Here is a 12,710-nt window from a genome sequence, read left to right as displayed (position 1 = left end):
CGCTCGTGGACGCAACTTGTCAGCAGGTACTCCTGCAGGGCGCCAAGCAGGGCACTTGAATAATGGGAAACCGCAACAGCTGGTTCAACTCGTCGGCGGCTATAAGAGATGGTTAGCTGGCAGCTCACGTTGATTCACCGATGTGCGGGGGGTACTACACCAATGTGTGCGGGGCTTGAACCTCCACCCTACGCGTTTCAAGAGCGATCTGCTCTCTTCCTCAGGGGTATATGAATAAAAAAGTCCAAAATGTCCTTTAAATACTGACTTCACCATTTGGGTAAATAGTTCCACCTGTAGCTAATTGCACATGTGCTGTGCTTGTGATAAAGTTGCTCTTAGTGTGTTTGCAATCAGACACTGCACAGTGAGAATGTCTTTGAACAAAAAAGCTACTTACTATTTTGTACAGCTGTTATACATAATGACAACATTAAACATAACACAATATACAATGAACATATACTACTAACAACATATATATTTAAACATGACACAATAAACAATGAACATATACTACTAACAACATATATATTTATGTATATAAACAAAAAATAAATGAATAAAAAATAAAAAAAAAATAAAAAAAAAAATTGCATAATTTTAAGGTAGGACATAAAAAAAAAAAAAAATTATTTAATATAATATTGCGAATTATGATTAGATAAAATGTATTAAACCAGTGATAGTGTGCTTATCTATGTAGGATGAACCTACTGCTATAAGCAAATTTAAACACTAATGTATATGACATGTCACCTTATGTGGATGTATTTGGTACTAACCCACCAAAAAGGATTTCAAATCGAATTCTACATTTAAGCCCATTGGGGACAGAGTACATAACTCATAAATCCAATAGGACTCTCTTCTCCCCAATAGGCTCAATGTGTTACCTCCTCTCCATTGTGGTACAATGCGCTCTATTCCTACGCACCTCAAACCTTTTGGGTCTTTATTGTGCACCTGAAGAAAATGATTAGACACATTGTGTGTGACTAAACCAGTTTTAATATTGTATATATGTTCATACAAACGTCTTTTTATAGCTCGCGTTGTCATACCCACATACTGTAGACCACACGGACATTCAAGTAAATATATAACAAAGGAACTATTACATGTAATATGTTGTTTAATTTTATACTGTTTATGTGTTTTATTTGATATAAAATTAATTTTTTTGTTACTGTATTTGCATGCCGTGCATTTGTTACAGAGGAAGTATCCCCCACAGAGTGTTGTGTCTCTTTGAACTGGCTGCAGCGATGGACAGCTGGGTGCCAGTCTCTGTCCTATATTAGGAGCTTTTGTGAATATAATATGTGGATATTCGGGTAGAATTCCCTCTAGTTCTTTATCCTTTTTCAATATTGGCCAGTATTTTCTTAAAGTTTTGCGTATGTTGGGTGCCATTTGGTTATATTGAGTGACAAATGACAAATTGCCTGATGAGTTAATATTTTTATTTTTATTTTTATATTGTAAGAGACTGGTTCTGTCCATCGCTGCAACTTCAGAGATAGTTCTATCCAACTCTAGTGGGGAGTACTTCCTCTCCACAAATTTTTGTTTTAAATCCTCGGCTTGAATTTTAAATGTATCTGGATGTGAGCTGTTTCTTTTCAGTCTAATGAACTGTCCCTTAGGGATGTTTTTGACCCATGTGGGGTTGTGGTGACTCTGTGCATGTAAATAATTATTTGATTGAACCGGTTTAAAATATGTGCTGGTGTGTATGTGATTATTAACTATAGTGATTTCTAAATCTAAAAATTCTATTTTATTAGTATTAGTGACAAACGTGAATTTTAAATTATTAGTGTTGTTATTCATATATAACTGAAACTGTGTTAACTGTGCTAAAGTGCCTGACCAGATAAAAATAATATCATCTATGTAGCGCCGCCACAGCACCAAGCTTGCACCATAGGGACAATTGGACCATATATGTTGTTTCTCCCAATATCCCATAAATATATTAGCATAACTAGGAGCAAACTTGGTGCCCATGGCGGTGCCACATACCTGCAAATAATAAGCTTTATTAAAGTGAAAAAAATTGTGACAAAGGATGAATTTAATTCCTAAAATCAAAAAATCTCTAAATTCTTTTGAAACAGATGGGTCATTTTTTAGGGTGTTTAAGACTGATTCACATCCTTGATCATGGTTGATTATGGTGTATAATGAATTGACGTCTGCGGTAACAAAAATATAATGGGGTTGCCACTGAATGTCCTGGAGTGTCTGCAGTATGTGGGTAGTATCCCGGAGGTAAGAAGGTAATTGTATGACATATTTCTGGAGTTGTCTATCTATATATTGAGATAAGTGTGATGTTAATGATTGAATGCCCGAAATGATGGGGCGGCCGGGGGGAAAATTTATATTTTTATGTATTTTAGGGATTATATAAAACAAGGGTAGTCTGGGGTGTTTATTGTAAAGAAAGTCAAATTCTTTTGGAGTAATTAAATTTTGATCTAAACCAAATATTAAATAATTAAATAATTTTTGCTGGTAATGTGTAGTAGGATTCGTTGGGAGGAGTTGGTATGGATATGTCACTTAGAATTCTCAGTGACTCTTGGATGTAATATGATTTATCCATGATTACCAACCCCCCCCCCCCTTATCCGCTGGTTTTATGATTATGTCTTCATTTTCTTCAAGTGCACGTAAAGTAATTTTTTCATCTTTACTAAGATTATCAGTCCTAACTTTGTGGTTTCTACTTAGGGTCTCTAGGTCATCTGTGACCATTTTAGCGAATGTGTCCACAAAGGGACCACTCACAAACCTAGGAAAGAATGTTGAGGGATTTCTGAACGTTGAATTGTTTGTATTTAGTGGTAAATTAGTGTTGGTGTCCAGTCTAGATATGGCGTCTCTTTGAAAATATTTTTTGAGGCAAAGCTTGCGCACATATCTTTGGACATCAACATACAACTTAAAACTATCTGGCCCTGTAACTGGAGCAAAGGATAAACCTTTTGATAATAGCTGAGTTTCTTTGATGGTAATTGGATGTTGGCTTATATTAAAGATATTTTGATAAGCACTTTGACTTACTGTTTTTGTACCTTGCCTAATTTTTCTCCCTCCTCTCGTTCCTCTAGAGTGTTTTTTCTTTTTCGATTGTCTTTCAGGGAGTTTTCTTTTCCCAATAAGTCTCTTATTACATCTCTTGCTTGTTTGGGCTCCCTCGTTTGTCGCCAGTCTAAAAAAGAGAACGTATTTTTCTCTTCTTCCCGACTGTGACCAGGGAGACGTTGTTCTCTATCTAGGTCTATAAGAGGTTGGTACTTATTCTGATGATGATATTGATCAAAGATATTGTCAGTATCTTTACCCTGTATGTTGACTAGAGGGCTTGGAGGAACAGGAGGGGCCGGGTGTTTGGCTTTTGTACTGCCAGTTACTGGTTTTATAGAAGATGGTGTTGAAGGTCTTCTAGACCTCTTAGGGGCTATAAATTGTACTGGATCAGAGGATATTTCATTAGGTTTTACAATAGTTTTTTTTATAATTTGAAGGAATTTTATGTGAATAATCCTTATTATACCTATATTTTTCATTATCATATCTGGGTTTTTTCCAATTTCTATAACATCCCGTGACATAATCATTTTTGTTCCTTTGGAACTTTGTTTGTTTTGAGATTATAGTATCTTTTTGTAATTTATCCATTTTTGTTTTAATTCTAGCTTCTAGCATTGGTAACTCACAATTATCTTTATACTTTTCAAAGTATCCCTTCATATCGTTAATTTTCTTGTCTAATGTTTGAAGACATACTTTGCGTTTTGATATTAACAGACGCATTAATTCAAACGAACAGCTGTCAAGGATGCGATTCCATTCCAAAATAAATGATTCACTTTTGAAGTCTGTTATAGGTTTTTTAAATAATCTCAGACCTCGTGGAATACGTTTTTGTTCAATATATTTTTCAATGGTTATCGCATCCCACAGCTGCTTGTTTTCATCAATCAGTAGTTTTTCTAATTTATCAGCCATATTTTCCATATCATGTGATACATTATCAACTGCGATGGGAATTTCCTCATCTGCAAAGATGCTATTAATGTCAATATTCCTACTGATTCTCTGAGCAAACAATTGAGACATAATTGTCCTGGAAAGCTGCTAACCTAAAAGGGGGAAATGCACATAAACAACAAAACAGGTAGCGCTAACCGCAATGTGTGTGGTGTAGTAACTATTACCTTATATATTAATTAAAACTATACATAAGGGGCTGCCTAGGACACAAAGCCTGACCCCCTGGTCAGGAAAACAGTATGGACAGGGAATAGTTCCGTGGGCGCCTATAAAATTTTACCACTATAAAGGATATACGAAAACCAAGCCTGTTGGTTGTGAAGATTGTTGATCCTCACGGTGGGCTTGAAAACAAAGAGAAAGCACAACACATAGCGTAATACTGTTGAAACATTAAACAAACAACATATAAGACAACATATAACAGCTGAATACTGAAATGGTATTTTTAGGACAATAAAATCATTTAATAACAATTAATATTTAATATAATGCACAATTTGCATGGACATATAGATTTAGGCAATTAAAAATCTGAATAGGTGGTTCAACTGCTCCGTAGCACCAATGTTGATGATAGCAATGCCTACTCACCAGATGGAATAGGTTTGCAGGCAGTGGATATTTTAGAGAGTATCCCCTCTCATCTGTGTGCTGCTCTCTGCTTAGCTGGCGTCTCTGTCGGCTCGTGGGTGCAGCTCATCAGCAGGGACTCCTGCAGCTCCAGGAAGCACGTCTGAGCAGATGGAACTCAGCTGCAGCTGATTCAGCACGATGACAGCCACGGACCAACGTGAGCTCGTCTATCTGCTGCTCACTGCTAGCTGGCGTCTCTATCCACTCGTGGACGCAACTTGTCAGCAGGTACTCCTGCAGGGCGCCAAGCAGGGCGCTTTAATAATGGGAAACCGCAACAGCTGGTTCAACTCGTCGGCGGCTATAAGAGATGGTTAGCTGGCAGCTTACGTTGATTCACCGATGTGCGGGGGGTACTACACCAATGTGTGCGGGGCTTGAACCTCCACCCTACGCGTTTCAAGAGCGATCTGCTCTCTTCCTCAGGGGTATATGAATAAAAAAGTCCAAAATGTCCTTTAAATACTGACTTCACCATTTGGGTAAATAGTTCCACCTGTAGCTAATTGCACATGTGCTGTGCTTGTGATAAAGTTGCTCTTAGTGTGTTTGCAATCAGACACTGCACAGTGAGAATGTCTTTGAACAAAAAAGCTACTTACTATTTTGTACAGCTGTTATACATAATGACAACATTAAACATAACACAATATACAATGAACATATACAACTAACAACATATATATTTAAACATGACACAATAAACAATGAACATATACTACTAACAACATATATATTTATGTATATAAACAAAAAATAAATGAATAAAAAAAAAAAAAAATAAAAAAAAAAAATTGCATAATTTTAAGGTAGGACATAAAAAAAAAAAAATTTATTTAATATAATATTGCGAATTATGATTAGATAAAATGTATTAAACCAGTGATAGTGTGCTTATTTATGTAGGAGGAACCTACTGCTATAAGCAAATTTAAACACTAATGTATATGACATGTCACCTTATGTGGATGTATTTGGTATTAACCCACCAAAAAGGATTTCAAATCGAATTCTACATTTAAGCCCATTGGGGACAGAGTACATAACTCATAAATCCAATAGGACTCTCTTCTCCCCAATAGGCTCAATGTGTTACCTCCTCTCCAGTGTGGTACAATGCGCTCTATTCCTACGCACCTCAAACCTTTTGGGTCTTTATTGTGCACCTGAAGAAAATGATTAGACACATTGTGTGTGACTAAACCAGTTTTAATATTGTATATATGTTCATACAAACGTCTTTTTATAGCTCGCGTTGTCATACCCACATACTGTAGACCACACGGACATTCAAACACACTAAGAGCAACTTTATCACAAGCACAGCACATGTGCAATTAGCTACAGGTGGAACTATTTACCCAAATGGTGAAGTCAGTATTTAAAGGACATTTTGGACTTTTTTATTCATATACCCCTGAGGAAGAGAGCAGATCGCTCTTGAAACGCGTAGGGTGGAGGTTCAAGCCCCGCACACATTGGTGTAGTACCCCCCGCACATCGGTGAATCAATGTGAGCTGCCAGCTAACCATCTCTTATAGCCGCCGACGAGTTGAACCAGCTGTTGCGGTTTCCCATTATTCAAGCGCCCTGCTTGGCGCCCTGCAGGAGTACCTGCTGACAAGTTGCGTCCACGAGCGGATAGAGACGCCAGCTAGCAGTGAGCAGCAGATAGACGAGCTTACGTTGGTCCGTGGCTGTCATCGTGCTGAATCAGCTGCAGCTGAGTTCCATCTGCTCAGACGTGCTTCCTGGAGCTGCAGGAGTCCCTGCTGATGAGCTGCACCCACGAGCCGACAGAGACGCCAGCTAAGCAGAGAGCAGCACACAGATGAGAGGGGATACTCTCTAAAATATCCACTGCCTGCAAACCTATTCCATCTGGTGAGTAGGCATTGCTATCATCAACATTGGTGCTACGGAGCAGTTGAACCACCTATTCAGATTTTTAATTGCCTAAATCTATATGTCCATGCAAATTGTGCATTATATTAAATATTAATTGTTATTAAATGATTTTATTGTCCTAAAAATACCATTTCAGTATTCCGCTGTTATATGTTGTCTTATATGTTGTTTGTTTAATGTTTCAACAGTATTACGCTATGTGTTGTGCTTTCTCTTTGTTTTCAAGCCCACCGTGAGGATCAACAATCTTCACAACCAACAGGCTTGGTTTTCGTATATCCTTTATAGTGGTAAAATTTTATAGGCGCCCACGGAACTATTCCCTGTCCATACTGTTTTCTGACCAGGGGGTCAGGCGTTGTGTCCTAGGCAGCCCCTTATGTATAGTTTTCATTAATATATAAGGTAATAGTTACTACAACACACACATTGCGGTTAGCGCTACCTGTTTTGTTGTTTATGTTTTAGTTTATTGACACACAGGGTTGGCACCTGTGCGTTAACCCCTTCATTGCCTTAGCGGGCATTGCATGGCCGCTAAGGTAATGAAGCTGCTTAGATTTTTAATTTTTATTTATTGTGTGCGTGAGCAGGGGGTCTCCTGAAATGAGCAAAGTTTATTTCAGCCTCGGGGACCCCCTACTTCCTGAGATAAAGGCCTCGTTGTGACGATAGCTTCCACAGGCTTATTAATATTACACAAAAATAATTGGGTTTGAACTGAACGAGGCTTAAGATATAATAAATTGTATTTATTCCTTAGAATAAAGGTGAACACAACAGATAATGCAGTAACAAACAAGAAGTACACTTACATTGGGGTTGGGGAATGAGAAGTATGATGTAGCATTTCTCTCAGCAGTCAGGAAATCATTCAGGTGAGATCAGGTTACCATATAAGCAAACGAAAACGGATGAAGACTTTGCATGAAGACCAAAAATGAAGACCAAAAATGAAGACAAAGGACAGATGGGGAACAGCAGGTTATAAACCTTTTGTCCCTCTATCTGTAACATTAAGAACCTGTGATTGGTTTGCAATTATCTCCAGCCAATCTTTGATGGGGGGACACATTTTAGGACAGGCTAGCTGGCACATGTGCAGTAGAACTCTGGGGTCTCCTTTCTGAGGCCCCACATGTGCAAATGGAATGCCAGCCCAGCTACCCCTCCGGATCTTGGACAAGATAACCTGTGTTGGACAGTGATAAGTGGGACACTTAAAAACTGCTATGGTATGCGCCCCCTCCACTCTCACAGAGACAGGGAGGGTGATAAAACCTTTTGAACAAAGCTTAAGTTCTAGCCATTGGGACCCTATGGCCATCTGTCATCCTGATAGCAAAGGAATTTCTTTGAAGCTTTGTCCATACCTTGAAGACACAGTATTAACGGACTATTAACCCTTGTGCTCCCGGATGGATTCTAGTGTGTGTGTGCAGACACTGATGTACAATAACAGAGGGGAAACAGGAAAATACACATTTACAGGTTATAACAGGGGTGAAATCACATTTCTGGACCTCAGTCCAGTTAACCCCTTGTCTCCCTGGTGGGGTCAGGGGTGGCCAAATGGGGTGCAACCCCTTTAATACCGGGCCACCCCCTTTCTCCCTCTACACTTGTTATGGGGTGCCCATATCCCTCTAGTCCTGAGGTAACGTGACCCATAATTTTAACATGGCGGGGATACCGGCACCCCATAACTGGGCCTGTAATTCGGGAAGTAGGGGATCCCCGGACACTATGAATAAAAATAAAATGTAAGCAGCTTCATTACCTTAGCAGCTACCCGCTAAGGTAATGCTTTTTTTATGGAGGGGGGGGGGGTTGATACTAGTGTGAGGAGCAGGACGTCTTCCTAGCTAAACAAAGTTGATTTCAGCCTTGGGGACCCCCTACTTCCTGAGATACAGGCCATGTTATGGGATTTTAACATGGCAGGTGTACCGGCACCCCATAACGGGGCCTGTAACTCGGAAAGTAGGGGGTACCCAGACCTGAAATCAATGTGGTTCAGCTCCGGAGACCCCCTGCTACAAAACTGTAATTTTAGACTTTTAATAAAACCCCCGCGATCGCCTGTGAGAGGAGCGCAGTTAGAGTGACTGATTCAGACTCTCTGCACGTCTATTACACAAAGGCAGACGCCGGTAGCATTCACACAGCACGGGTCCCTGCTTTGGACATCTAATGCGCCGCGGTAATTTCTTTAAAAAATAATGTGCCAAAACCGGGGAGAATTAGGGGATTATATCGACTTCCAATTCGAGATCCGTTCGAATAACGGACGCCCCATCAGTAGCTGGCTTCTGGTGTGGGTTCAGTAGCTGGCTTCTGGTGTGGGTCTTATTAAACTGAGAAGTGCTGCACAATTGTGTGTCTTTGTCTGTCTTCCCTCTCTCCTGAGACTGATAGGAGTGCGGAAGTGGAGAAGACAGCTATCCCTTCCACAGCTATCCATTCCTGTGTAAAGATACCTTTCAACGAATGCAGACTACTACTATATTGTAAGTAGCCACCAGCGGGTTCTCCGGGGCTTTTATTGTGCTGCGCAATGGTGTGTGTTTGTGTCCTCTCTTTCCAACACAGCATGGACTGATATGGAGGATTGAACATTGCTCACTTGTGATCCTAAGAGACTGACTGTAGGAGGACATGTGCAGAGGTACACAATGGAGACTGTTTTAAGGTGAAATTAAAACAAGGCTTTATTGAGCCTGTCTCTTTAAACGCAGCAAAAATCAACATAAGAGAATAAACCAAAAAAAAAAAACCTATCTCTGCTTTGGAGACTATCTTCACATGTAGCTCAGCCCTCTCTGACTTGGTTGGTTAGCTAAGCTATTTACCAGCCCCAAATCATGGGGACATTTATCAATACACATAGACAAAGATAATAGTCTTATACGAAAAGTCTTATCTGTTAGCTGGGCTGCTGTAGGGGAAGCTTCTCTGCTCTCTTGGATCCGCACCCGTGTGTGCTAAGGCAATCTCTGGGCTCCAGGTTAGAATCTTGTCCCCTTTGTCTTGTGGTCAGCTTGTCGCTCAAGACATCTGTCCTTCCTTGTTTCAGCCCAGTTGTGGACTAAGGAATTTCTGCTCTGTCTCATAGTTCAGCTCAGGTGTGAGCTAATGAGTCTCACTTCCTGTCTCAATGGCAGGCTTTTTCTAACACCTCTAATCAGCCAGGTGCTGGTCAATTAACCAGCACACAGCTGGATTAGAGGCAAGTTTTCTGAACAGGGTAAGTCCCCTTTTACACTGACCCACCATATTTTGCTCTATAGGACTGCTTTTTGCTCATAGGACTGGTATTGTATATCATGGATACGAGGTGTCCCAGAAATGCTTCCAGGTATGACCAATGCTGCCAAAATTGTGCACACATAACCTCTACAAACAGTCCAAAATAAATCTAATGGATGTATAATCATATGAAAGCACTCCCGTTCAGCGTCTCACTACAGGAAATGTTGATCAATGTGAAACCCTCATGAGCTCCGTGTGATAATGACTCAGCCACGGGACGGGGTAAAGATGTGGTAGGGAGGATATTTACAAACGGCGGCGCCGTGTCTCCAGCCAGGAGACTATGACCGGCCAATGACTCACCGCGATCCTCCGCCACTGCCCTCACGAGCCCGGTGTCACACACGGTAGAAATCCCCACCAGGGGGAAAAGGGGGTATGTTACTTACAGACTTGACACGCCGAGTCCAACTCCAACGCTGAAAGGAGCTCCTCTGATCCGGGAGTGTAGTGACGCGTGCTCCAGCCAATGCAGGTAAAGTAATAGGAAGTGGTAGTCAGGCGGTGCACTGCTACCATCTGGATATGAATTGGAAGTCCACACGCTTTAGATAATAAAGGTTGTATTTAATGAGTGCATACACAAAAGAGGTATACTTCTACAAAAAACCTCTTGGCGCGTTTCGTCCCGCTTGGGACTTTTGACAAAGTCCCCAGCGGGACGAAACGCGTCAAGAGGTTTTTTGTAGCAGTATACCTCTTTTGTGTATGCACTCATTAAATACAACCTTTATTATCTAAAGTGTGTGGACTTCCAATTCATATCCAGGCGGCAGCAGTGCACCGCCTGACTACCACTTCCTATTATTGTATATCATGGCCTGCGCCCAGGACTGTAAGCTCTTTATTACTTTAATGTCCAGTTTGTACTAGAAAGTGATACATTTCACTTATGTTTACAAAATATAAAAAGTTTAAAAAGACGTTAATTCGCAAACTGCAAGAATACGCTGATATTAAAACCCTGTTTGGAGTGATTTACTATAAAGACAAAAAAAATCATTGCCCAAATATCTGTAAATGTGTTAAATTGTTTGTTTTTGTGAAATATAACCGGCAAAAAGCCATGTTTTTTAACCCATCACTAAAGTACTTTAGTATTGCTGAGTTAGTCCAAGGTTTATTAGTTATTGTGTTTTGGTGTTTGGATGTTTTGTTGTGTGTCATAGAAAAACTCACTTAAGCCAAAATTGAGAGTATGGTGCTAAGCCTTTCTCGCACTTTATGGTGGGCTAAGGCCAAATAATGTTTACTAAATCTTGTGAGTGTCCTGTGTGGGCTTAATTATTATCTTTAAAGGAGCATTTTTTAACCACCCCCCTTTTTACCAGGCTGGAAACAGGGACAGGGGGGTTCCGGGGACTCCTTATTCCTGACATACTTATACAGTAAGTGAAGGTAGCGCCGTTACTGTCCCCTCCAAGGGAAAGAAAAGGTCGGTTTAAATTTCCCACGTCACATAGGCAAGTAGGAAGCCACAATATCATTTGTTGCAGCTTCGTATTTGTCTGCCTGATACAGGGAATTTAAATACTAGGAAGTATTGGCAATACCTTCATTGGTAAGTATCTCTTGAAACTGGGGGGCTGCAAAGCTGAAATTAATGAAGTTCAGCTCTAAGGACACTCGGCTTAGTCATGGTAAAAAAGAAAAAGGGTTGTCCGGGGGGGGGGGGGGGAAGGGGGGGAGGGGGTGCTCTTCTAACATCGAAATGTAATGTTTTAAGCAATCAAAATATGAACAGTATTTATACAAGCTAGATTTTGAGCAAAGATTAATATTATTCAAAATATTCTGGGGGTACATAGCACTAATGCTAAAGGTATGAGAAGAAAAATCCCTCAGAAATGACCTATTGCATTTTTATCAATAATGTTCTTACTGTATATTATCTGTTTGTTAGGTTCATATTGTTTTACATGGTGAAGATGGTGTGTCTGAAACAAGAGAACTGTACTGCCCAGACAAACCTCTGTTCGAAAGAAATTCAAGGCACACGTTTATTATGAGGTATTGTAGTGCAAATACTAAATGAAGTGTCTAATTATGCACAGTTACAGTATAAGATTGTATATGTAATATCAAATCGGTGAACTGTGCTGGCTGCAATATATCTAAGGATGAAAAATACAAGAAATTAAAAAAAAAACCTAATTAAAATAAAGCCTGGTATTCAGGCATAAGGAGACTTAGGGCCTTATTCAGTAAAGCTTCATAAAAAAATATATCCTGTGCATTTAAATCGCCATCTTTTTGTGCGTTGCTATCACGGTATTCAGCAAGCCTTCATTACCATTCATAGCAAAATTCTCAAAATGAGCGATTTGCTGCCAGCGATAGGATCGACCCTGTGAAAAGGCCTAACCCGGCGATACATTTCTGCTGCAGAGAGAGCTGCTCTGAGAGAGCTACTACCTCCACACCGATCATACGATTGTCCGATAGACTTGGTACCTGGATACACATTGCCCAAGTCTAAATCCTACCCCCTCTTTCTGCCTGAGATGGAAGCCATGGACGAATATATTCGCGAGAACTTGAAGCGATGCTTCATATGGCACTTCAATTCACCCGCGGGGGCTGGATTCTTTTTCGTTAAAAAGAAAGACGGTACTCAGACCGTGTATAGACTACCGGGGACTAAACCGCAATACGGTGAAGAACCGCTACCCACTCCCACTCATCTCTGAACTCTTCGATAGACTTCAAGGTGCCAGCCTGTTTTCCAAGCTCGATCTTCGCGGTGCTTATAATCTCATTCGCATCTGGAAGGGCGACGAGTGGA

General features: G+C 40.3%; 1 protein-coding gene across 1 annotated transcript in view; it reads left to right on the top strand.

The window, feature by feature from the left end:
- LOC142488221 (polycystin-1-like protein 1) overlaps nucleotides 1-12,710 on the top strand; it is a 97,698-nt gene that overhangs the window by 19,050 nt on the left and 65,938 nt on the right. Inside the window, exon 2 of the mRNA XM_075588594.1 lies at nucleotides 11,829-11,935. Coding sequence (XP_075444709.1) covers nucleotides 11,829-11,935 — 107 coding nt within the window. The remainder of the gene's footprint in view (nucleotides 1-11,828; nucleotides 11,936-12,710) is intronic.

This window comes from Ascaphus truei, chromosome 2 (genome assembly GCF_040206685.1).
Source record: "Ascaphus truei isolate aAscTru1 chromosome 2, aAscTru1.hap1, whole genome shotgun sequence".
NCBI lineage: Eukaryota > Metazoa > Chordata > Amphibia > Anura > Ascaphidae > Ascaphus > Ascaphus truei.
Note: the sequence above shows the minus strand (reverse complement) of the source record. Positions and strands in the feature narration are given on the sequence as shown.